Consider the following 26983-nt stretch of genomic DNA (forward strand, 5'->3'; position numbering starts at 1 on the left):
GCATGCTCCACTGTAGTGAGCTACCAAGCTCCACTGTAGCGAGCTAGCGAGCTCTGCTGTCCATCAGGTGGCTGGATAGCATAGCTAGCCCACCCACTGAGTGTCCACTTAAGTCAATGAGGACAAACACAGGTGGGGCTCACATTTTCTGCCCACTTTGAAACAATATGGCCGCACTTGGCCTTGCTGGCTGGGTTAGTTTTGAAAGGTTCTGAAAAAAGTTACTTTTGGACTTTCCCATTGTTCTCACTAAACTGGTTTGTGTCGCCTTAAATGCAAATGACCAATGAAGATCCAACATTTGACCTGCGCTCTTAATCTGCTGTTCTTTAGGATTTAAGCAAAGACTGGAAGGTTCCAGAGCAAAAACTAAACTTCCTGATCTGTTTGATGAGGAGGAATGGAGGATTTTTGAGAAAAAATACATTCTGGTAAATGTTGGTTCCTCAATCCTCCGGCTGAAGCTTCACAATATGCTAAAATGTTTCAAATGCTCAAGTTTATCGTTTTATGATTCCCTTTTTGTTGGAAGTTAGTAGGAAAAGCTATGATCAAATGTCTTTTGTTGCAGATTTTTATTAGAATGTTTTTTTTTTTCTTTTAGAAATATCATTCTAAATTGGTACCTCCCTTTTGTGTCGAGGACAGGTTTCAGAAACTCAGGTATGAAACCTGAACGCCACCTTAAATAAGATGTAGACGGCCAAACCCCAGTGGAGATTTTTTTCAAGTCTGCACCTTCATCTTCATTTGCATCTTTCTGTAATAGTGCGTACAAATGCTAGATGGCGCCATGGGTTCCTTTGTTGTAGAAGGAGCTGTTGTAACACCATGCTAATCCGAGTTAGCTTCACATTAGCGTTGGAATTTTTGGGAGTAGATCATATTACTTTGTGTTTTGAAACCTTAAATTCTCTTCAAGAACAGAAAAGGACTTTCTGAAGGTAAAACTAACAAGAAAACGTACTTTTGAACAGTAGGCGCTTCTGTGGACTGTCGGTTTAAGATCAGGTTTGGCCACAGGTCCTCGTGTTTACTCATAATGGAAGCAGCCGAAACGCACAAAAACAAAAAGAAAAATCTCAAGTGCAAAACTGTTAAGGAACCTTCCGGCTGCAGCACACGTCACGTACACCAAGAGTCAAAAGAACAATACAGTTATTCATAAAGCGTCAATTCATAACCGTCTTAAGGTGCTACGAGAAGAAACCAAGCAACAGAAATGATTACATCCCCAGTCCAGTCCAGACTATTTCAATAAGAGCCCATTTCTGAACCAAATAACGGCGTAAAGAAGGAAGAGATGAAACTGAAGAGAGATGACGACGAAGGAACCTCCATCAGAACCAAACGCCGTCATTCAGGAGGAGATGGAGGAGTTTGATGGCTTCATAGTGGAGAAAAGGAGCAAACATGATGGCAGGTCTGAGGCGGGAAACGTAGAGCATCTCTGGAGGACGCTCTGTTGGATCCTTCTATTGACAGTTTGTAGAGAGCCAACAACACAAAACCCACTTCTGTGGATTGACAATAGCTTCCAACAAAAGATCGAAGAGAGCTCTGCTGAAGCGTTGAGACCCACCAAGCTCTGAGGGAACCGGTTCTGTTCCTGCAGACAAAGGCGTCTCGAGGATCGATTCCACGTTCAGTTTCCGTAGCGGTGCCGATCTGACTGCGACTTTGTTTTAGTTTTTTTTACCAACAGTCGTTTAGCTGAGACGAGACCAGAGCTGCGCGGCTGTTTTGGGTTTGTTCCAACAACAATACCCTGGATAATTGGGCTCTGAATTCTGACTGACTGAACACACCAGATCCAGGTCCCTGAATGCTGAGCAGCTTGGAGGTGAAGGGGGCGGGTCTTTTCCCATCCCGCTTTAGCTGCTCCTAGTCCTGAAAGTTTTCCGTCCTGACTGATGCTGTTCAGGCTCAACGTTTCCAGTTCTCTGGGTCAGAGAAGCCAGATCCCGGTCTTGGTGGGCCGGGCTGAGGAGAACCTGTAGCTTTCTAGTTCTAGTCAGACTTTTGGGCTGCACCTGCGGCTCCGGGGCTGCTGGGAGTCCAGGCTTTGGACACCCCGCAGCAGGATCTTTGCACATGAGCGGAGTTCTCTGTTGGGTCGGCGGCGTCCTGCTGGGGGGGCTGGCGAGGCAGGCGGGAGCTGTGCATGATGTGAGCGTCCAGCATCTCCAGCAGCAGGTCGTACAAAGGCACCACGTTCTTCATCTTCATGCAGTGCAGGTGGTCCATGCCTTTGTTGCTGCAAACACAGAGCACAGTCAGGTTCTGGACGCGACGCTCAAAAGGTCCAGCTCAGGACCAGGCTGGTCCTCTAGTGGCACGAGCTGCTGATATTTGTAGGACTCCTCACAATAAATAAACCGGCATTATTCCATTCATTGGAAGTAGGGCTCCTACGATTAGTCGACTAATCAACGACTAATCGACTATTAAAATAGTCGACAACTAATTTAATAGTCGATTAGTCGTTATTTTATATTATATGGAGTTAGAGTGTAGTAAAGTTGAAAGTTATAATGACATTATGCTAGCTTTTCGGACTATTTTCACATTTATTAAAAGTTTTTTAGGCTAATTTAGAATTTAGCTAATATTTCAGCTACATGCTAGCTATTATAGCTAATTATGGATTTTTTTTTCATTTTTTTCAGGCTAGTTTTTGAGTTTAGCTAGTATTTCAGCTGCATGATAGCTTTTTGGCTATCTTAGGCTTTTTTCAGTTAATTTGGCATTTAACTAATATTATAGCTTGCTATTAGCTTGAGCTTTTTCAGCTATTAGCTTCAGCAATTTCAGCTTCAGCGTTTTTAGCTATCAATTTCAGCATCTTCTGCTTTAAGCACTAGCATCTGCAGCGGCCAAATTCATCTTACAGCATTCACACTAGAATTATCACAGGTAATACTATACATCTAATCTTTAGTTATTTTAAAGCTAATGGTTAAGATTTGTGTTTTGCATCCAGTTTACGCATCACCCGATTAGTCGACTAATCAGAAAAGATAATCGGTGATTAGTTGACTACTAAAATAATCGTTTGTAGCAGCCCCAATTGGAACTGTGACATAAACAGACACCCACACACAGCCGTGGCGTCAAACTCAGGATCAGATTTTTGACAGGCAGCGAGCAGCGAATTCGCTGGACGTTTTGGGGGCAGTACCTGACGTGGCGGATGTGTGACAGCAGCATGAGCAGGTGGGCGAGACGCGTGTACTGCTGGCGAAAGGTGAGTCCACTTTTGCCGATGGCCCAGACCAGAGCGTCCGTCACGGTGTCCAGAAGGCGTAGCAGCTTGGAGCGGCTCTGCAGTTCCTCCCCCCCCTCAGAGGAGCTCAGGCACATGTCTGAGGACACATAACCATCGGCGTTACACCCAGGCTACATTACTGCACATTTCAAATTACTAATGGCAGTGTGACCGTGTAGAAACAAATTGTGGAATTTATGCATAAGAAAAAAGACACAAATATACGTTGCTATTTTTCCTGATGTAACGAGTAGGGATGTAACGATGCAGTCAAGTCATGATTTGACTTGATTCAGTTTTAAAGTCACAATTTCAATTTTTTTTCTCAAAACATAGAATTAAAGATATTTTAAGACCAAGTATGTTTTCTTTCTGCCCCTTACATCAAAAGAATTCAATACAAATAAATAATTATACATAACACTAAAATGACCACAAATCCTCTCATACTTGGTTCATGTTGTGCTCCATGCTATGGACCGCTACGCGCCCATTCAGCACAACTCCCACTGCTGCACGCGCACTCGCCCGCGCTCGCACTCAGCGCAAATGACCGTTCACACACAGCTTGCAGAAAAAAGAAAAGACTGAAGGTGCTCACACATTTTAATTAAAAGTCTATGCAAACACGCGCTTGCATAGACTTTTAATTAAAATTGGCTGCTTCAATGAGCGCCAACACAGCCGGTGTGTGAGCACCTGAAGGATAAAAAAAGAGTTAATAAAAAAGAGCACGGCTCCCGGGAAGGAGTCAGACGGGAAACGTTCCCTAAACTGCGTCGTCACCCATGACTGTTGTCACTGTTGCAGTAAAGCTGCATGGTGAGCAACAAATCTCGGTTTTGCTTGAATTTGCGTTAATAGTTGTGATCCTGGAGGGACTGACTTATGTGAAACTTTTAAATCCGAAAGAGCTGCAAGAATTCCCTATGAGAGGAGTCCAGCTGAAGAGCATGCAGCCAGTCCGCTACACACACACTCACTGGCGAGCCTGCATGAGGAAATGTCATCAGCTCTGCATTTTTAGATTTAGGCAACTGATTTTTTTAACTTTCTGCAATGATGAACATGTTGACGAATTCAAAATAATTTTCAACCGATTCACGAAGTGAATGAGTTAAAACCCTGATATGTTTCTGAAGAACAAACAAAAGCTTTTCTTTTTGTGCTACTCTATGGAGAAAGCACACCACTCCTCCGCAGTAATAAGCACAACCCTTACTAAATCCACGTGCCACTTGTGGGAACACATGTACCAAAGCAGTAACTTTATGAAGCTTGTAGCTGCATACATGTTGAATGTAATGCTTCTCCATTGACTCAGTTCTTCAAGCAGGTTCAGAACCAAATGTCGATCAAAGACACCCCCTCCAGGTTAAGCACTTATTTAGAGGTTCGTTAGAGAGGAAATGACCTCAGCTGAGTTTAAGAAAACACTTCAAGATGTTGAACATCTCCACTCTTCCAACATCTGGACTGCTAATCCCTTCCGCCTTTTTTTGGGTTGAGGATTTAGTGAATCAACACGCCATGTTTGCGATGTAGAGAAGGAGGGAGAGCTTTCAAAATGGATTCATTCTTCACCAAAATAATGCTACGGTTAGTTATAATCAATTAAAGCAGGGGTCACCAACCATTTTGAGACTGAGAGCTACTTCTTGGGTACCGAGTCACATGAAGGGCTACCGTTTTGAAATAGCTAGTTTGCTTAGTTTGCCTTTAGTTATACATTACTAATGATAATAGTCCTCTATGTGAAGACATTGACTTCTCACCATAATTATCAACAATGACAACAAGTTAGAAAACAAACATCAATATTCAGGACTAAAATGATCTTGTGTCTTGTAAATTATCAGATGATCACTACATTTCATGGGAAAAATATCCCATTTTCACAATGTTGTAGTATGCTTATCAATTATGTTAAGAAAAAGAAAGAAAAATCAACATATATATATATATATATATATATATATACACATACATATATATATATTTCAGGCAAGCTGACCTGAAATCCAGCTGGATCAAACTTTCCCAAAAAAATGTTATTTTATTATTTATCACAAACACAATAAAGAAAATTTATGAGAAATAAAAACTGACAAAAAAGAAAAAGGAAAACAAAGGATTCCAGGTCAAACTGACAGCAGCGCTATGAGAGAAATTCTTATTTTTTGGGCTGCCTGGTAGCTGTAACCTCACAGGCAGAATGAAGTACAGCCACAGAAGAAAGGTCACGTTATGGAGCTGTGAGGTCAACAGAAACTGTTCACATATGTGGTCCAAATTAATCTGTGACTTACTTTTGTATTTTCAGTCAAAAACATGTTGAATAGTTTGTTGACAAATTTTATTACTGTTGCTTTTTATAAAATGACACCGAAAACTTTCATTCTGTCTTAAAACAGTTTGTTAAACCTTTTTGGGGTTTCCACAGCTAAATAAATCAATTTTGTGCAGGATTTTATGTCTAGTGTGTAAATGTAGCATGGTAAAATGACCAAATAAAGGTAGTGTCACATAAGAGAGGTTGTGCTTATGAAAATGATACCAAATAAGCATCAGGTAGTCTTTCAAATTGAAAATACAGACGTAAATTCAAAAGTAGACAAACAGAGTTTTAGGGCCCGGGTTCCAAGCTGTTATAAATAAATGTTCTAAATGTACAATTTTCCATGTGATTTCAAAGTAAGATTATTTTCAGATAATAAGTGGCTGGCAAATGCTGTAACTAAAAATAAAATGATCGCGATTAATTGCGATTATTATTCTTTTTTTTCAGTTTGCGAGTAATTGGTTAATTTTTTAATCAATTCCCGGCCCTAGTATAACCCCCTCTTGTACTTGAGGCTAAACCTTAGTTGTGTTTTTATAAATATCTTGGTCTGGATGGAAAAAAAGAAGATAAAAGGAGAGAGGGGATGCTAGAGATGGGGATAAGAGTACAAAGAAAAAGGGAAACATGGGGTTGAGGAAGTTGGAGGATGATTAAAGAAGTAGGAGGGGTAGATTCACAAAAAGAGTTGGATGGATAATCTGACATCACCCACAGGATTCTGTATGAGGAGAATGGAGCCTAAAGTAGGAGGGTCATACTGACCAATATTGACTCCGCCCACCTTAACAAGGTTTAAAACATTTTAATTAGGCAGGACAAAAAAAAAAAAAAAATCGAGCTCTGTTGGATTTGCCCTCTGAAAAACCCACCAACCTATCAGAACCCTCACACACTAGTGGCCAGTCTCTTGTTGATGTCAGTCTCAGGTCCAACAGGTGTTCGTTACTATTAGGTGCCGGTCTCTAATAGTTTTGGAAATGTTGTGGAAATATTGTTGCTTATTTTAGATTTTTTATTTTGGGATTTTTTGTGACTTTATTTTAAAAGATGAAAAATAGAAAAAAAGCTTTGAATTTAAATTATAGAGGTGTTCCTCAGGGGTCAAACCTCGCCCCACTTACAATTCAATTTGTTAGCAACATTTTAATAACACCAAAACCTTTTGTACTGATGGTTAACAATGATTTCAAATCCTCCCCTAAATCACAGATGACTCACATTTTCCTTCAGTTCATCAAGCGGCTCTTTCAGTTGTCCTGGTTGGCTGTCTTATCATACCACACAGGCTGCTAGGAATCTGGGAGTCATTTTCTTTTCTAACCTCGTCTTTAAAAAAAATATGCAGGAGTGATAAAACACAATAACTTTCCAAATGCATCTTGGCACAATTTGTGCAGAGCAGGACCACTCAGATGACCTTCCAAACGGTTGGAAATCGACACCGCTAAACGTGCAGCTGAACTCAGATTTGGAACTAGAGCCTAAAGGTCAAAGATGAAACCTCAACGTCCAGACAGCCTCCCCCCAAAAAAACACAGAAAAACGGGATTAATGGAAAGAAAAGAAGACGCTGTTGTAAACGACATGCATGCTGTTCATCACACAAAAGGAGGACTATATGAGCGCACATCCGCCCACACAAACACGCTCACTCACTGGAGTTAAGGAGGATCATGGCCTTGAGGCAGACGTACTCCTCCCTCTGCAGCTTGAGCTCTCTGACTCTGGACGTGGCAGCGATCAGCATGTCGAAGATCTCCACGAAGCCCTGGACACAACTGCCTTCCTCTCTGCCACACACAGACACGGATACGGAGGAGCACAGATGCATGTTTCAGCTCATGGACACCAATCCTAAATAAACCACTCAGGTTCACCGAGCGTGACCCCTGAACTGTGCAGTTTCAATGTCAGTGTTACCTGCTCAGGCTGAGGTCAGGGGAGAAGATGAGTTTTCCTGGATGACCCACTGACCTCCACATCAGTCCCATCATCAGCACCTCCAGCCAGCAGCACTCCAGCAGATGAACCTGATCCAGGAGGCTGAGCTCCACGAACCCTGAGACCACAACAGCCTAAAGTGAGACAGGCGCTCCAACATCCCACTAACCAGCCTCCTGATGAAGAGCTCCACATGAATCCAGAGGTCACGACTGATCAGGACTCAGCTCAAAAGCAGGAAGTTCTTATTTTACAAAGGTTTTGGATAACAAGCCTCCTTAAACTAAAAATAGATCTAGTTTGTAATGTTTAAGCAAAAGAAAAACTTAACTTTGCACCAGAGCAAAAAAAAAAAGCTTTCAATAAGATCAAATCAATGGAATTAACTGATATAGGATTTATTTTTATTGAACATATATATATTCAAAGTCACTCTATGACATTTTTTTTACTTTAAAGAATGTTCCCAGTCGTGTTTTAATTATTATGAAGCTTTTAACCAAAATCCCACAACCTAAATGTCTTAAAAAGCAATTTTTGATGTTGATCTAAAACCTGTTTCCAAAATCTCCTCTGAGGGGGCGTGGCTTTTGATGTGAACAAGAATTATTAAAGACTCACTCATCATTATTTAATTTTTCGAAATGTTCCCAGTGCTCTTTTAACTATGATTATGCCATTTTTATCCAAAAATCTGTGATTTTCTAGGACATAGTCTCTGCAGGGCGGCAGTGCGTACAATAGTGATCCAGATTCTGCCTCAGACGTTCATGGATCGATTTGTCTACACGTGGATGCATCAGAATGGAGCAGAACGGGGAGTTTCTGTATTTTCTACGCCACAAATACAATCGTTTTCCAACTGCATTTTCTCGTCTGATGAAAAACCACCGGGAACACTTTTCCATTGATCAGACCCACTCAGGTACCTGGAATCTTCTTGGCCCAGCTGATCATGTGAACCAGCTCCTTATCAGCAAGGTTGGTGAGTGACATCATCACGACAGCCTCCGTCAGCGGTGTCTTAGTGTCCTTCATGAGGTAGATGTCCGGAGGCTCCGCCTCCATCATCCGCTCAATCAGCTGCTCTGGAGTCAGGTGAAGCGAGCTCGACTCGTTCCCCGAACTCTCCTTGGGTCCGCTTGACACCTTGGGCCCGCTGATCCGGCTCTGCGAGGACAGGCGGCCGACTCTCCTCGCCGGCGCACTCCGGTAGCTGCCGCGCTCTTTGCGAACGCCTGATGGAAAGGAAGCAGGAGGATCTTGTCTTTCAACAGAACTGAGATTCACATCAGAGAAGACTGAAAGCATCTATAGAGGAGGACTTAAGCTGATGCCTACTCTAAATTCAGGCTTTTGTTTTGAAGGAGGTGTCAAAGGAGTTTCTTAATCCTTCCTGCACCACAAAATAAATTATTATTGATTAATCAATTTCTGATTGAATAAAATGTCACTTTAAAAGTACAATAAATGTTCATCAAATCTATTCATTTAATTGTCCTTTAAAGTAAACTGAATTCAAATCCAAAAGTTGCATTACCTGTGATAATGCTAGTGTAAATGCCTTTTGCTGAAAGTAGTCACTGAAAATGCTGATGCTTTTTGCTGAAAATTTACTGACACAGTTTACTTTAACTGCTGAAGGGATTTGCTGAAAATGCAAAAGTGATTTGCAAAATGTTAAACTTGCTAAAAGACTGGAAATTTTGTTAAAGACCTATAAAATTCTCTAAACTCTAAATTAGATTATACAAATCTAAGTAGATCTACTTAGGTTTTTACAGACTAAATTAGAGTTTAGCTTCTATTTTAGCAACAGACTAACGTTTTTGACTAATTTAGTTTACTGTGGAATTTTAGGCTATTTTGGAATCTACTGAGGGTTTTTTTATCCTAATTTAGAGTTTAGCTTCTATTTTAGCGACATGCTAACGTTATTGTCATCTATAACAAGTTATTCAAAAATGTTAGAACGTTGCTAAAATAGAAACTAGACTCTAAATTGATCTATAAAAAACCTCAGTAGTTAGCAAATTAGCAAAAAACATATTTTAGCATGTTGCTAAAATATTAGATAAACTCCAGTTCTTTTTGAAAATTACTAAAAAAAAGATGAAAACATAGTCCATGGATATATTTAAAGGCTTGTTGTTAATCTACTTAAAGTTTTGAAACTTTAAGACTTTCTTATTCATTTCCTATGGGGCATATTTTGCTCAATATTTCAAAAACGTTAAAGTTTATGAATACCGAAAATACAAGCAGTAATGTCCTGAACAAGATGAACGTTTTGATACCTGGGTTGCTGAAAACGCTAAGTGTAATTGAGCTTTTAACGTTCCGAAAAACATACGGAGAACCAGTGTAGCGTGAATGCTCCTTTATTAGATTAGTAAAAAAAAAAATCCTAATTTTAAGGTAAAGCTTTCTCTTTTTTAAGTCACTAGAAGTTTTTCTCTTATTTAAATGATTGATTCTGACCCCTGTTTGTGGGTTCAGATTCTTCATAAAGTTTAAGCTCAGGTGTTGGATTTAGTTCATTCCATAACAAGCAGAAGATCACCTGAATATAAAAGCTGTTTTCTTTGAGGATAAGATTAGGAAAGCGACTCTGGATGATGGTTTTAGGAATTCCTCCAAACATTTGGCTTTCCATCATAATTTAACAATCTTTCTTCAAGCTTTATTTCTTCTTTAGAGCCAAAAGGCTGTAAATCAAACTGGATCTCACAGAGTTACAAGTTCATCTGAGGCAAAAGCAGAAACAAGAACAAAACTGAAGTGAGAGCAGGCAGTCACCGCATTTGGTCATGCCGACTTCGTAGCACTTTCGAAGGCGACAGGCCTGGCAGCTCTTGCGCCGGTTCTTGTCTATAGTGCATTGGTTGGTTGCAGGGCAGATGTAGTCGGTGTGTCCTGAAGCAAGAAGAAGCCGCGGTTACAATCAAAACAAGCAGAAATCATTCGTTCAGGCATTTTATGAGCAATACAGCCAGCAACAACACAGAAGATGAAACCGAGGCCAAAGCCGGCTCTTTGTTGAGGGATAAGAGTCCTGTAATTACAAACGGGGTAACCACACACTCAGGGAGCAGCTGCAAAAGGACACTAATGGAAAGATGTATTGGGAATCAGTTGAAGCTTTTCCTCAATGATTAGGAGTGAATTGTCCATAAAGTTTACTCACTGGAAGCAGAATTCTCCTTCACTTTTAAGGTTCCTGCCTTAGAAAATACAACTGGAGGCTTGTTACGTAGACAAAGGTCATTTGGTTTAGTTTAACTTTAGGACACTCCCCCTAACCAATTGGGGCCCTCCCCACTGTTTTCTTATGCTAATACATGTCAACATCTACAGGATATTGACAGTTTCCAGCACAATCTCATATCCTGCTGGATCAATTTTCCTGACTACAGCATGTTAAGTCTTAGACACATGAACCCCAACAGGTGCTGAGGGTTTTAAGGATGTCTGGTAGAGAGAAGCGGCGCAGGTGTGTCTTGCAGTCACTTGAAAATGGAACGTACCATTGTGCGTATCCGAAAGGCTAATCGAAGTGTACACACTGACAATGTATGGGTGATGTTGTCCGAATTTCTAATAGACTGCAAGTAAGGCCCAACAAGGACTCAATACGACACAATTACGTCTCACCTACTTCATCTTTATATTGTATAGTTTCTGAACCCCATTGAAAAAATGTGCATGAACATTTTCACTCTACGAGTTTTTCACTCGTTAGGTCAGTTATGACTTAAGCTTTAAGAAATCCAAGCCTGAACTTTGAATTAAGATCAAAGGTCTTGGACTTGCTAAGGTTTGCCAAAACTTCAGACTTCAGTTAGACTGGAAGTGTTCAATCCAAGTCCTACTCTGCTCATTTTCTTTTGATACCCTAGCTCCATCCTTCCAGCATTTCACAGTGGGTTCCATTTGGACGTCAGGCTTCAAAAACCAGACCTGTGTGGGTTGTGCCCCATCTGTGATAAGGGTGAGGTGCAACTACACAAACGTATTGTACCAATTCAAATCCCTGATAAGCCTAGTGCACATTGTCAAAGTCAAGGCCCGGGGGCCGAATCCGGCCCGCTGGATCGTTTTATACTTTTGTTATTAACGGGCCAATGTTATCTTGCGCTGGTAACATGTTACAACACATTCTCATTCCCACATGGCTAAGGACCCCTCCACGTCAAAAATGTACATCATGGATGTCCCCAACTCGCCATTCTCTTGACATCCAATTAAATCAAGGCTCCCCAACTTCCGGGCCGCAAATCGGTACTGGTGTGGTACAGGGACATTGAACTTCACCAGTATTCCTAACCCTTACCTTAACCTGTTACCAGACAGTCAGTACCGAACGTGTATCAGTCCTGTTTCTGGATCCGGTACCAGATGCGGACCAGGTTAGGCTTAGGGTACCAGGTTAGGGTACCAATGCAGTTCACGTCCTAGTACCAGACCGGTAGTAGTATTCTAACCCTAACCTTAATCCGGTACGGGAGATGGATCAGTACTGGCTCTGGACACAGTACCAGATGGACCAGGCCAGGTTTAGGATACCAGTTTACCAGAGAGCCTGTACAAGACATGGATCATTACTGTTTCTGGACGGGGTCCAAGACGCAGACCAGGTTAGGGTTAGGGTACCAATGCAGTCCACATCCCAGTACCAGAACAGCATTGGTATCCTTACCCTAATCTTAACCTGGTACCGTACAGTTTGTACCAGATGTGGATCAGTACTGGTTCCGGACGCAGTACCAGACACCCACCAGGCCAGGGTTAGGGTACCAGTGCAGTCCACGTCCCAGTACCAGTACCGTATCCTGACCCTAACCTGATCCCCATCTGTTACCGGGTCCGGAACTAGTACTGATCCACGTCTTGTACTGACTTTCCGGTACCGGGTTAACGTTAGGGTTAGGATACCAGTACCGGTCTGGTTCTGTGACGTGGACCGTAACCCTGGCCTGGTCTGCATCTGGTACAGCATCCGGAACCAGTACTGACCCATGTCTGGTACCGACTATCCAGTATCCAGTTTAGGGTTAGGGCACCCGTCCGATCCACATCCTAGTACCAGACCGGTACTGGTATCCTAACCCTAACCTTAATCCGGTACTGGAGATGGATCAGTACTGGCTCCGGACACTGTGCCAGACAGACCAGGCCAAGGTTAGGGTTCCGGCCGCATCTTAAAGTTTAGTCCACTTTAAAAAGTTACGCTTTTATAGTTTTTAAAATGTAGTTTTAGTGTGTCCAATAAATGTTTTTCGTGTTCGGCCCGCGGGTGTTTTGGATTTTGGCCCCTGTCCAATTGAGTTTGACGCCCCTGGTCTAGTGTTTTTTCAGTGCGTTGGATGTCAGTGTAACTGAAATCACATGGGACCCACAAACACAAATTAACTGGATACCTGGATCAGGTGTGTTTCACCAGCAGTAAGGATATGCCTGCTGGAAACAAAGCAGGACCAAAAAGTCTGGATGGAGATAGACCTTCTTTGGATGAGGCCAAAGAAAACCTCAACTTTTACGACTTTAGTTGACTTGTTCAGACTGTCAAACATTATTTGTTAATATATTTGCTAAACATGACACTCAACACATTAAACACTGTGAAGTCTTCGACTCAACAGGATTTTTTGTTCGGAAGACTTAAATGTTCTCAACACCAACTAAGCATGTGGCCCCTTTTTATGCCATCACAGTGCAGTTTGTATGAATTTAGATCCTGGTGAGTTAAGGTTCTGACTTGCTGATGGGTCAGCACCTTACAGACAGCCCTAAAATAAAAATGTATACGCTGAAGCTCAAAGATGGTTAAAGAAGCGGCTAAGCGATGTTCCACTCAAGCAGCGATCTCCGTTTTACCTTGGATGCTCCTCTTGAAGAAGGCCTTGCAGCCCTCGCATGACCACACGCCGTAGTGGTATCCGGAAGCGTAGTCATGGCACACAGCACAGTAATGGAGTTCAGACTTGCCACCTGATGACACCACGGCCTCTTCACTCTCCTGGGAGCGCCTCCTCACACCCTTACTGCAACATATTTCAGTCAGTGTTCCTCTACATAGAACCAAGGGTCCTCAAAGCTGTGAACATTCCAGCTTCAATTGTGAAAGCGCCTCATTTTATGCCAAGAGTGAAGTTTTGATCAGATTCTTTATCAAAAGTTGGAGGGAATCAAGAAGGACTGCCCTTTAATGATTAGAGATTGAACTGTAAAGAATGGTAAAGTAAAATACTACATGGCCAAGTATAAATTAGGGATGTCCCGATCAAATCATGTAATCAGAAATTTACCTGATTGTGTGGTTTCAGATTTGATCAGAATCAGATGCTGTATCCCCATCAGGGATCAGATATTTACCATATTTTCTGGACTATAAGTCCGTTTTTGGTGTTTTTTTTTGTTTTTTTTTTCATAGATTGACCAGAGGTGTGAATAATTCTCAGAAGTGACTTCTTTTTTTTAAACACAAATGGGCTAGTATATTCGTTATTTTCCACTAACAACCACTAGAGGGCACTGTAGGTTTGTGTATCAGTATTTGCTGCTGACAGAAATGCAGAAGAAGAGCTGTCCAAAACAAACATGGCTGAGAATCTGATCGTTCTCCTCATGGACGTTAGGATGTTTTTCTTATTTGAATCGAGACATTATTATTAATGTTATTTTTCTCTCCTTGGGAAAGACTTCTCTCCAGCAAGCCATCAAAATGGGTTACAAACGGACAGAGGAGCAGCTAAAAACAGTCATTCAGATGCAGCTCCTACATTTTTGGACAATCATTGAGCATTAAATTTAACAAACGTCAAAAGAAGCAGCGGCGGACTCGAATTTGAAGCATGAATTGCATTCAATGTTAAATGCAACGTTACACTGGGCTTGTTGAATTTGTTCATAAATGTTGGACTTTTCTCTTAAGTGTGCGACTTAGAGAGAGACTTATAGTCCCGAAAATACAGTATTTTAATCATTATTTTGAGCAGCTCATTATATTGCAAGCTTGTTTTACAGATGAATATTCTTACTAGAAGTCTGCATAATATCAACAGATTACAACATTTTTTCCCGTGAAGCGAATACGACATCAGTTTGAGCAAGAGGCCCACAAAAACAGTTTGGTAAAGTTAAACAAGAAAAAACTAGGACATCCAGACTCAAGAAGAACTCTCTAATAAATGTTTTAAACTGACAGCAAGTGTCTTTATTGGGTCGTCTTAACGCAAACAACAGCCTACAAAGGCATTTCAACAGAAAAAGATCAGGTTTTTGTTTCTTTTTATGAGACTTGCTCTCCCCGTGCTGCTGACAGAGACGGCTCTAAAGAGAGTGCAAGATCCAGAAAGAAGTGAAAAAAAACCAGAAATCCATAATCTCTCAAAGACAACCTAAACTAATTCATATATCATCACATAGATATATTATTTAGCAATTTAAAAAAAGTTTTTAATGGTTAAAAGTTGCACTATTTTAATTTGACGGTTTGAAAGCTATTTGACAGAACTGCTCTGTTTGAGTCTTAAATGATAAAAGGAGATTTATAAATTAAAACTAAGGGAAAACCTGGATCTGTTTGTTAAATTTGTTTGGTTTTTGATTGTGTAAAATACAGCAAGCATCAGATCGGGGCGGTATCAAAATCAAATAACTTTGATAGCGCAGCCACAAAATCCGATCGGGACATCCCTAGTATTATTACCATCTGATTGAAAGATTCTTGTTCTTGGTATGTAAGCTGTATTTCAAGGGCCAGCAGATGCACCGCTATGAGAACAAGTGGGAAGCAAACAGTCAAATTTCCTCTAGAAGTCTGGTTCTAGACATATTTCTGTGATGTGATAATGGACCGGTCCTCGTCTGACTGGAAGTCTTTGGCATCTGTATGGAAGTGGGTGAGCTTTCATGTTTGCAGGTACAAACCTGTCAAACAGATTGGTCAAATCCTTTTGTTGGGGTTTGTTTGTCCGTGCTGCTTAGCCTTTTTGTCTGAGGTGATTAAATCAAATATTGTTTTCACAAGCAGAGAGGTTTTGTGTCCTATTCTAAATGCGTGAATTATTCATTTACTGTATTTTCCACACTATTGGGCGCACGCCAATGAATGAATGGTCTATCTTTGAACTTATGTCATACATAAGACCCATCAAACTCTAAAGCGTCAATGATAAGTCGTCAGTCAGTTTATTGACTGCATTCACGATAATTCTAGAGCTTGGTTGTAACACTCAACACTTTAGCCAAGTTTGAAGCATTAGCCACGCTAACCATGTTAAATATTCACAATAACACTAGTGCTGGCCAATATGACGATACATTTGGACGACAGAAAACTGTCTATCGTGTCATTTCTATAATTTTTGTTTATTTTTATTGCTGAACTATTGTGTAAAAATGTTTTTGTTCTACTAGGAAACTGGAAACTGTTGTCAACTTTAAAGAAATGTTTCTCATCTGTAACTATTCAGTTACATTTTACTTAAAAAAAGAAAGTTTGAGAAAAGTAAGTAATGACATTTTTTTCAGAGAATAACTAAAAATAGGGGTGTAACGGATCGTGGATCACTAGCCACAGTGGGGCCCATCAACCCCCCTCCCCCTCCTGCCACTCCTGCCACGCTGCATACATCGCACCACGAGTGTATTATTAAAATCAATTGTCTGACCACACTGAATGCAATTAGCATTAAATTCATGTTCTGTACTCCATCTTTCTTTTAACATGCGTCAAAGTTGTTTCTTGACGGTTATCGTAAGGTCTGTTAACCTCAAACGACTGCCGCATGTGGGAGGAGTTTCTGTCAAAAACTTTTCTCAAACTCGTCATGGAGGACGCAGATATGGAGAGGTAATAATGAATGAAAGCATCGTGTCTGGGTTCAGATCTCCCAGCAACAGGGAAGTGCCGTCAGGGGAAGGCAGTACGGCAAGCCAAAAGAATCAAAAATCCCCAGGAAAGGCGGGCGTGGCACTGCCTCACCTGCACATGTACTACGGATAATTATTTGGAATATTTAAATGTTCCCACAGTTAGTTTTAATACTATAATTAATACCAAGAAATAATTAAAGTTTAATTTTAACTTTTTTATTTAAGATTTAATTTGGAGGTGTGTGGGGAGTTGTTCATCATTCTTTTTCTCTCGGTTTTTGTAGATTTAGTTTCTAGACATGAAAATCTCTTTAGAAACGACATGTTTTTACATTTTTGTTTATGTTCAAATTTCGAAGATGTGTGAGTGTATATTTATGCTTTGACGTTCTTTATATACGTTTTCTCAAATATATGTTTTAAAGCTTTTAAAAAATTAATTTTAGGCTTTTATCTTCTTGTTTTTTAACATTTAACTGATCGGAAAAATTATCCGAACTGTGACCCTAAAACCTTAACCTAAATAAACTTAATAGTGGTATATCGTGATATAAATTGTTATTGTGATATACAATAATCTATATCATTCAATTCAATTCAATTTTAGTCATATACCCCAATATCACAAAGAAAATTTGCCTCATTGGGCTTCATGATATACAATGTTTTTCCAGATTGCACATTACTAAATAACACCCGTACATGAGTGCTTATTTTAACAAGGATTTTTTTAAAAATCGCCTAAACATCAGTGAACAGATACAGAATGAATTCATATATAAGGCACTCAACGTTCTAAGGTGCACAGTCATTTTTGAAAAAAATGAAGGTATTTTACGAGTGGGGGAAATACAGTCACCATATTTTTTCTTTCATAGTGCTTTAGTTTAGCTTTCAGTTGAATTCAGACCCAAAAAAGTCACCCTGCTTCAAGTTTTCTGTGTTTCTGCTCCACCTTTTTCACATACACTTAAAATTGATTTGAATTTAATCTTAGAAGCATTAAATTTAAACTGAACTTAAAAATATAACACGTCTACAAAAACAAACATTATCTTTGCTCTGGCATCCTACCTGGTGGTTAAGACCCCGTCCCACGGGCTCTGGATGGGCTGGCCGTGCTGCGCCCGGGCCTGGGAGCGGTGCAGGGGTATCGGCGGCCCCACATGGCTGTGGCTTTGCCAGAACAAAGAGGCACTTAGCGACTGGTGGACAGAAGGACACTCGGACATGCTGGGGCTGGCATAGCTGAAGATGGTCGGGTTGTAGAAAGGTATGCTGGTGAAGTCGTGGCTGAGGTCGGCGTACGGCGCCGGGATGCAGATAGGCTGGCTGGTGTCGTGGGACAAACCAGGGGAGGAGGAGTTAAGGTTCGGGGAGAGGACGCAACTGCCCGTCCGACTGGAGTCCACCTCCTGGAGCTGCAGGAGGGGCTGGTGCTTCTCTGCGTCCAAAGTGGTTCCCATTGCAAAAACAGAGGCGAAGGCCGGGATTACATCATCGGTAAGGTCGTCTAACAGAGCTCTATCTTCCCCTGGTGTCACACTTAATCTAATAACCTCATTTAACTGAAGAAATCACGAAACAGAAAGCAGGTGGAGCTCCAACATGGTTCAGATTTGCAGATTCCCATCTAGAAAACACAGAGAAAACCACAGTTTCATGTATTGAGATGTTAGATACCAGCGGTCCAACAGCTCTGGTGAAAGTTCCTCCAGTCAGTGTTCACCCAGGTGTTTGGCTCACATACAATCCGTCCATTAGTATCATTAAAAGAAGCTATAAAACGTCTCACTTTCTGTCCCTCTTCTGGACGCGTTTGTTCTTAAAAATCACCTCATTCTCCTTTTATGTGCTGTCAGTTTTCATTGTATTTCAGAGTGGGCTGTAAAAATGACAGTGAGATGTCAAATTTCGCTTTTTCGTTCAAGTTGGAGTGGAAATCCTGAATGGTTTACGGTCCAAGAGCAGACGGCTGGTGGATCAATCAGCATGTGAATCATTTCTGTATGGCAAGAACCTGTCTTCTCTTAAATTCTATGTACAATCTCTCTATTTTTGGCACCAAACGCACAACTCTGAATATTTCTATTTCAAAAAGGAACCATTAATCTTGGCCGGAAAATTAAGAAAGCCTCGGTTTGTCCAGTTAATAAAACTTTGTCTAATGAAAGGAGCCAAAATCAGAGGACTATATTGATTGTTAATTACTTTGAATGCTACTTAAAGTGTCAACTGAATTTTTGTATTGCATAAAAATAATACTGCAGTAAAGAAAAAAATCCTATATCAAGCAAAACACAAAAAATTAATAAAAAAAAACAAAACAAAAACGTGTATAGATGGCACTTCACACTGAAAGAACCAATTCTCCTATTTTTGTAATGTGTGATCTGACATCAGGTTTTATTTTAAGATCTATAAAAGGCAGGCTGTTAAGCATTAACTTTTGGCGGCACAGTAATGGCTATTATGGCTCTTTGAGAAAAGAATGAGTGACCAGTTTTAAATCAAATTCACAAATGTTGCTAAATTTGCCATTTTGAAAAGGACTTTGAGTGGAGTCTGAGCCGCTGAAACACTGTCAGTTTTATCAGTGGTTACTCCTAGCCAAGTGCGTGCACACGTGTCATTGACCTCACTGTCTGAGTTGCTAAATCTCATGTAATAAAAGAATGTTTAAACCCTCAAAACATAATTTACAAACAGCTAAGTCTTACAGCAGTTACAGAATCTAACAAGAAAAACAGGAAAATCTAAATGTAGTGCAGTTCCTCGAAAGACCAGCAGGGGATGGTGTCAGAAAAGAGTGTTTTCTTTCTGATTCTCCTGTTAAAAAGTTTGATTTTACACAAAAATAAACTGTTTGCAATCCAACTTCAGTGATCGTTTTGATGTATAATGTTTGTTTGAATTTCTGTGCTTTACAATAATGAATGTTTGTGTTTCAGGGGAGGTTCATTTTTTTTGGAGGGGCTTTAAACTTAACTTAGTCCTGAACAACTGTCATTTTTAATACACTGTTAAGGCGAACGGAAATCAGGTTTTATCATTGCCGAGCAGAATTCCTTGTGTGATGTCAGAGATTGTCTGTGTTTGAATCGTCCAACCAAGAAAAAAAAAAAAAATGAGCAAACATCAATTTAAAATTGCAGAAGCTGGGAACGGTCTAACTTAACTTTTTTTCCCCCGTTTTCTTGTGATAAGGACATCTATTATCTCATTATCACAAGAAAACACGTTTTTTTTCTTAGAATAAAAGAATAATGGTGCATTCACACCAAACGGGGCAGGCAGGTCAAAATCGCATCCAAAACAAACAAAAAAAGATATAAAGAAAATCAATATAAATTAAGTTTAGCATAAAATGCAAGAGGGGTTTATACAAATATATATTTTGCGTGTAAGAAAGTAACCCCCTATTGTGACAGTAAAATCTGTCAAAAAGGCTTTCAGCTGTTGGACAGGACAAGTAAAAAAAAAAAAAAGTTCACGTCTGCCGTCTCTCTTTTGACGCCTGTCAAACTTACAGCTCACCGTCTTGACGCTCCTGTTCTTGAATTCATTCATTGTCACATCATGGATGATGTTGAGCGAGTAGCTTGAGTTTATATGTTTTGGAGAGCTCTACAAAGACACCAGCAGCACATCACTGTGTTTGTTTTCACCAGATCTTTCAGAGTCCAGTCTGTATCCCGCCGTCACCCAACAGTAACTGGGACAGTTTGAGAAAATGGATGGAAGTTCATGATGAGCTGCCATCTTGAATGTTTATTTCTACTCTTTTATCCAGTCACTGAAAACGTCACATGCCCAAAGCTGAGTCCCTGATTGGTTGATGTGCCACGCCACCCCCACCACCCAAATCGCATCGCGGCAGATCGCGTCTTTACATTAACTTAACATTAAGCCTTGATGCCTCTGCCGCGCCGACCGCGTTCCGTGCGGATGCACCAAAAGTTCTGAGTGACACGCAGTCCTTCCAGCCTGCGTTCTCATCCATCATTCTGTAACCATGTAGACAGTAGTGCTGGGCAATATGACGATACATATTGTGCGGACGACATAAAAGTGTCCATCGTGCCATTTCTTTTCTATCGTTTATATCGTTTCTAACTTAATTTGATCAATTATTACGCCAAATATATAATTAAATACCCTGATACAATTTCATAGGTGTTGCCTTGTCAGTGTGTTCACAAAAAATAATATAAGTGACTAAAAAAAAACGTACGCATGTGCATGTCTGGGATAAAGATGTTCGGGAAATGTTCTTTTTCACAGTTGTTGATGTAAACTCTACAACGTTGGTTAAGCTTATCACAAAATGAAGAGACCTACAATGGATTACATCTCAGCGTCTTAAGGCCAATTTACACTGATCTGTCTATGGTGACACAAAAAAATAGAATGTTCATTTATCAACTGAAATGTTTACACCGCCTCCATCATGCCTGCGTCTCACATCCAGGCCCTCCGCAACGCAATGCAAGCTTTACACAGGGGTTCAATATACAGTCAATTTTGCGTTAAAAGACAAAAAACAATATACAGTTCTGTTGTACTTTCAAAGTAAAAATTTAGAAAATGTATTTATTTAAGGCAGAGGTGTCAAACTCAATCACACAAGGGGCCAAAATTCAAAACACACTTTAGGTCCCGGGCCAGACAAGACAACATTTATTGAACACTCTAAAACTAGGTTTTTAAAACTTTAAACTCGTTTTAACATAACTATTAATAAAAACAGGCAGGAATATTATTCCAGAATAAATCAAATTAAACCTTGAATAACTTTAAATATTTTACTCTGTAAAAAAATATTTTGTCAAAATTGAACAACTTATAAATAAACTAAACATTGAAAGAAAAAAAACTCACATTTTTTTACTTTTCTGTCATTTTATATGAAACATTACTTATAAATATCCCAAAAGATTTTGATCTTCATAAAATAGATCCTGTTAACATTATCCTAATAGGAAAATGCTACTGAAGAAAAAAAAGCCTGGAAAGAAAATAATATTTGTGCTTTTTACCAAAGTCAAAACAGATTAATACATTTTCTTTGCTATGTGTTTAATTGGGGTCGTTAATATCAATAAAATAAAAGGATCTGGAGGATATAATTACCAGGCGGGCCGGATCCGGCCCCCGGACCTTGATTTTGACACATGTTCTAACTGATCTCTCGGTCTACAAAATCATAGCGTTGATTCAGTATGTCAGCAACATAACATAATTATAAAATAAAGCGATCTGGAGGGCTGGATATATTTACCCCGCGGGCCGATCTGGCCCCTGGGCCTTTACTTTGACATGTGATTTAAGGTGTCTTACCTACACAATTAAAGTCAGTTAACAGCGCAGAAACACCGTCATCTGTTTTCATCGTGGTCAGCCAAGGTTTCATTTTGGAAGTACAAAAACACAACATCATTTGTGACACAGAAAATGCATTCATACAAGGATTGTGAAGAAGGAGAGGACATGGGGCCTGATAAAAGTTTTGGATGTTGACAACACGGAGACCAGAGACCCAATGGAAACAATGGAAACCCACTGACGGCCGTGAGACGGACTCCCCACGAATACAACGCAGCGCAGACAGACCGGTGTAATCCAGGGTTAGTGTGGCAAAGGGACACTACACAATTCTTCATTATCATGTTATCACTGCATATAAAATTTACTGTCTCGTTATAATGACATCTACTCTTTTGTTATCACTTAAGAAAAACTTGTTTTCTTGTGACAAGGAGATAATAGATGTCATTATCATGAAAAACACTTTATTTCTCTTAATAACTACAATTTTATCTCATTATCACAAAAAAAACTCTGTTCTCATTGTTCTCATGATAACAAGATAATAAATATTATCATAAAAAAAAATAGTAAGGTAGGCCTATCTCGACCTCCATATAAAATAGTGTTAAATGGTCTGGTTGTCAGCCAGTACTGTAAATTATCAGTTGATTAATCAGTTAATTACCTAGATATCACATCTCTGACAACAGCAGGAGCTAAATCTTTTAAATACATATATATATATATATATATATATGTATATATTAATGCTGCCACAAACAATTATTTTTTCCAATTAGTCGACTAATGAGATCATGCGCAAACTGGATGCAGAGCACACATCTTAACCATCATTAGATTTAAACTAACTAAAAACTAGATATATAGTATTGCCTGCGATAGTGCTAGTGTGAATGCTGTAAGCTGAATTTGGCCACTGAATATGCTAGTGCTGATAGCTGAAGATGCTGAAATTGATAGCTAAAAAACACTGAAGCTGATAGCCAACTAAAATATTAGTTAAATGCCAAATTAGCCTGAAAAATGAAAAAAGTTAGCTAAAACAGCTAGCATGTAGCTGAAATATTAGCAAAACCCCAAAATATCCAAAAAAACAAAAAAATGCCTAAATTAGCCAAAATTGCTAGCATGCAGCTGAAATATTAGCTAAGCTCCAAAATAGTCTAAAAAGACTCAATAAATGCTGAAATAGTTTATAAAGCTAGCACAAAATAAAGTATATATGTCTATATGTGTCATTTTCTGGGACATAGTTTCTGCAGAGTGGCAGTAGTGCTCAGAAACTCGTCTCAGAGTTGTAGGCAGGACTGTTAGCTTGGAGTAACCCCGCCCCACTTTCCCATCATTCATCACTCTCTCCCGCTAGCTTACCTCACAACCATAACCTAATGCCTGGTACACACTGGACGCGGAAGCAGTCCGGAACAAAGGCTGCCTCCATTCGGCCCCCATGTTAACCTATGGTCTGGTTCAGACCAGGTGCGGACTCAGCTCCGCGCCACTTTACAGCGCTTCCGCGTCCAGTGTGAACCTAGCGTAACATTGCTGGTGCAACAGAAATGGCGAGCAACAGTATAGCTACCCAGCCGTTCAGTTTTGAGTTAGATACCGGATCTACTTCAAACGTCATTTTTTCGTCTGCTCCTGATTCACGATTTTAACAAAGAAATACCCAGAGATTGTTTTTAAGGAAAGGGGGATAGCACTGATTTTATTTAACATTTTTAAGAAGCGGGGTGGGGGTCAAACAGGGTTGAGTTTGGGACTTTTGAGTCTAAACCACAAAACAGAATGTTTAATTATAACATGATTGAGAACCTTCAGATTTATCTCAGCGTTTCCAGTGACTCATGCTGATAGACTCCTCCTAAAACAGCTGAGTCACTTTAAGAGCAGATCGGCTCGCTGTTTGTTTCTCCTAAAAATTAGATTTGAAGGAAAACCTCCCTCCTTCTGCGCCTCCATCGAAACCCCAGAGTCCTCCAGGCGGCAGAAGTTTCCTTCAGGATGAGAACATCAGTCCTGCTCTAATATTACAGGATTACAGTCTTTAAAGGAAGAAAGTTCAAATTCAATCATGGAGCAGGTTCTGAACTTTAAAAAAACCTCACTTCCAACTCAAATGTCAAATTTTAATGTCTTTTAGACAAAGCGTAAAAAAAAATTTAACCACGAAAATCATTTTGTTCTTGACCGAAAAGGACACCCCCCCAAGCAACACCCCCCAAACGCTGCTGAATCTTTGCTGTGAGAAAAAAAGATCTGTTCCCGGCAATTAGCCAGATCACTCAGGAGCTCAAGGCCGTGTCATTTTCCCATCCTAAAGCCTGCGCCTCCTTAAAACCAGGAGGAAGCGGATGTGAGCAGCTCCGTAGAAACAAGCCCTCCACTACTATATACAGTCAGGGTGAAGTGGCAGCGCCTTAGGGGGGTTAAGGCATGAGAACACCCACTTAGAAATGCATTAATGCACAAAAAATTAATAATAAAATGTTTACACAAAGATTTTTTTTTTTTTGGAATACAGAGGTCCCTCGTTATATCAGAGTTTACCATTCCCGGTCTCGCTGGTTTCAGATTTATGTAATTTTTCTTGCTTTTCTCTTTCTAGCACATTGTGTTCTGCGCTCTGATTGGCTGTTGACCTTGCCAATCAATCTCCTTCAGGCCGTGTCTTTTTTCAGAATGCGTTCAGCTCGCCACGTTTATACCCTGTAAATCCTGGATCAAGATCAGATCTATGTTTTCATTCTATAATACTAGCCTTTTTTCTGCAACAGTTTGAACTTTTGAGAGTTTAAACAAATGAGAAAAGTGTATAAAGTGTGTAAATATCTCTAATCCCAAATTTCCCCCCTCTTTTTAGAACAAAACGCCACATATAAATGAGCAAACAATCCTTTTCGATACATTTCTTTAGTTATTTAACTTTATTTTCTGGTCTTTTAAAATATTATAATAACTTAGTAAAGGCTAATTTAGAGTGAAAATGCATCAATATGCACTAAATGTACTTTTCAGAAAACGTAGCAAAAGATTAAAATAACAGATTTAATACATTATTGCGCCATTAATTAAGTCCCACGATATGTCGCATTTTATTTTGCTTTAAATCACGTAGTTCTTCTCTGCTGCCACCTAGAGGATGGATAAAGTAGTGATGCTAAAAGTGATTCTGGAATCAACTAGGGATGAAACGATTCCCTACGATTCGGTTCAAACGTTGATTTTTGGGTCACGGTTTCGTTTTAGGTCAATATATGATTTGTGTATTATAAAAAAAAGAAAATGAAAATTGGTATTGAATTAAAAAAAAAACATTCTTTTAAATGTTCTAATCAGCACGAATCAATGAAGAAAAACCTTTTAGTTGGCTTACACTATGCCTGGAGTGATATAATGCATTAATAAATAATAATTCTTCTTCAATTTAGCATGATTATTGTTTAACATTTTCAACATAAACATATTGGTATGCACTGTGGATGCAATGATTCACTTTCCCCATGATTCGTACGGTTAGGTTGTAAACCAAGATCAGTGACATCTCTTTTGTAAATGTGTCGTTTTCACATCTTAAGATTTTAGCATTGATATGAAAACGTAGAATAGTCTGCATTTAAGCAGAAATTTAAGGAAAAAAATAACAACATAGATTTTGAAAAGAGTTCAAAAAACAGTGAATCTTTCATTTGAAAATTCAGAAGAAACTGTCAATTATTCTGAAAAAGAAAAAATAAACTATTATTTCTGAAACCTTTTGGGCTGAAACTTCCTTTTTCTTTCTCCCCATTCAGATTTGGAATAACGTCTGAGTCTAAACTCACTGAAACCAAGTCTGAACATTTAAAATACGACCGGAGTGAAAAGAAAGTCTCATTCATTTCACTGGTGACTTAATGTTTCCGTGAATTCTATTTGTTTAAAAAATGCATCAAAAGGTTATATTTATGAAATATTAAACACATTTTAATAAAAGTGCTGGGATTTATTTTACAAATTGACTAAGTTTTTTTTTTTTTCTAAATCAGACACTGGCCCCTTATGGAAGATACAGTAAAATAACCAAGTTAAAAATATTTTTTTAAGAAACAGGAAAATGTGAAAAATTACTGAATGTTTTCAAATTATTGAAGAAAAGCATTCAATTCAGAAACTGTTTTTTCAATTTGTTTTTTTAATAAATATATTTTTTAAATTAGGTCAGAAATGAAACAAAACATTTTGAATAATGACGTGCAAACATAAATATACATTTACTTTATTTTTATCTTAAACCCCGAATATATTTACAATAGGGCATCTACAAGCAGAGATAAACAGCTTATAAAATAAATATAGTATTTGTTGGCTTATTTGTGTGTTTATTTATCTTAAAATGTATGTTTAACAAAATAAAAGTTTCATTAAATGATGCGACACCTTAAACAAAAAGTGTTTAATTTGTACTTTTAATACTAGATTTTGTAACGTGTATTTATTTAGTAATAAAACTATTATTAGATTGTTTTTCACCACACATTTCTAACGTTAGAATATTTTTTTAATCTAGTAAAAACAAGATTTAAAAAAGTTTATTTTACCTTTTGAATCATCTCCAAAATAAAAGACTCGTCTTTGGAAAATCCTAAAGTTTGTGTGTCTTGCGCACGTGAGCTCACGGCCGAGTTAATGAGTACAGATCTGAGGAGCTCGCGCCTCAACTCCTCCCTATCTCAACATCTGGCTGATAACAGCTCCGCGTTAGCACGTGATGAGTCGCTCACTCTTCCAATTTATCTAAATGTCATCAAAGTTTCATCCCGGACTCGCCGTTGGACCCGGAGGACTTTCAAAATCCACGTTCGAGAGCCGTCACGTGCTCTCCCGACCGAGCCGCAGTTAGTCTGCGGTCCTTTAAGGGCGAGTTGGGTTTGTTGAGTTTGTTCTGGTACCTGTGACCCAGCAGGTTTGGTCAGGCCTGCGACCTGAAGCCCGCATTCCCCACCTGAGCCCGGAGCCTTCCTGTCAAAGTAACTTCACGGCCGCGCTCTCACCTGTTCGTCCTCAAAAAACCCCTCGCGGCTGCGCACAAACTTCTCCGCGCGGCGTCGGTCCGGTCAGCAGAACCGCGGCGGAGTCTCGCTCCAAAGTCCGAGCGGCGCCCGTCCGAGTGAGCTGGTCCGGAGAGCCGAGTTCCAGCTCCGAGGCTGAGGAGCAGCCGCGGTTCAGGGAAATAA

At 39.6% G+C, this 26983-nt stretch overlaps 1 protein-coding gene across 1 annotated transcript; it reads right to left on the bottom strand.

The window, feature by feature from the left end:
- Nucleotides 1-584: 584 nt before the first annotated feature.
- Nucleotides 585-26983, bottom strand: esr2a (estrogen receptor 2a). Its single transcript, XM_024291918.2, has 9 exons — nt 26801-26983; nt 17508-18066; nt 13431-13597; nt 10353-10469; nt 8483-8791; nt 7533-7671; nt 7269-7402; nt 3182-3365; nt 585-2257 (listed from the first exon to the last, which is right to left on the bottom strand). The coding sequence occupies exons 2-9, from the start codon at nt 17897-17899 to the stop codon at nt 2011-2013; spliced, it is 1689 nt and encodes a 562-aa protein (XP_024147686.1). The 5' UTR covers nt 17900-18066; nt 26801-26983; the 3' UTR covers nt 585-2010.

The sequence above is a fragment of the Oryzias melastigma genome, linkage group LG24 (assembly GCF_002922805.2).
Source record: "Oryzias melastigma strain HK-1 linkage group LG24, ASM292280v2, whole genome shotgun sequence".
Classification (NCBI taxonomy): domain Eukaryota; kingdom Metazoa; phylum Chordata; class Actinopteri; order Beloniformes; family Adrianichthyidae; genus Oryzias; species Oryzias melastigma.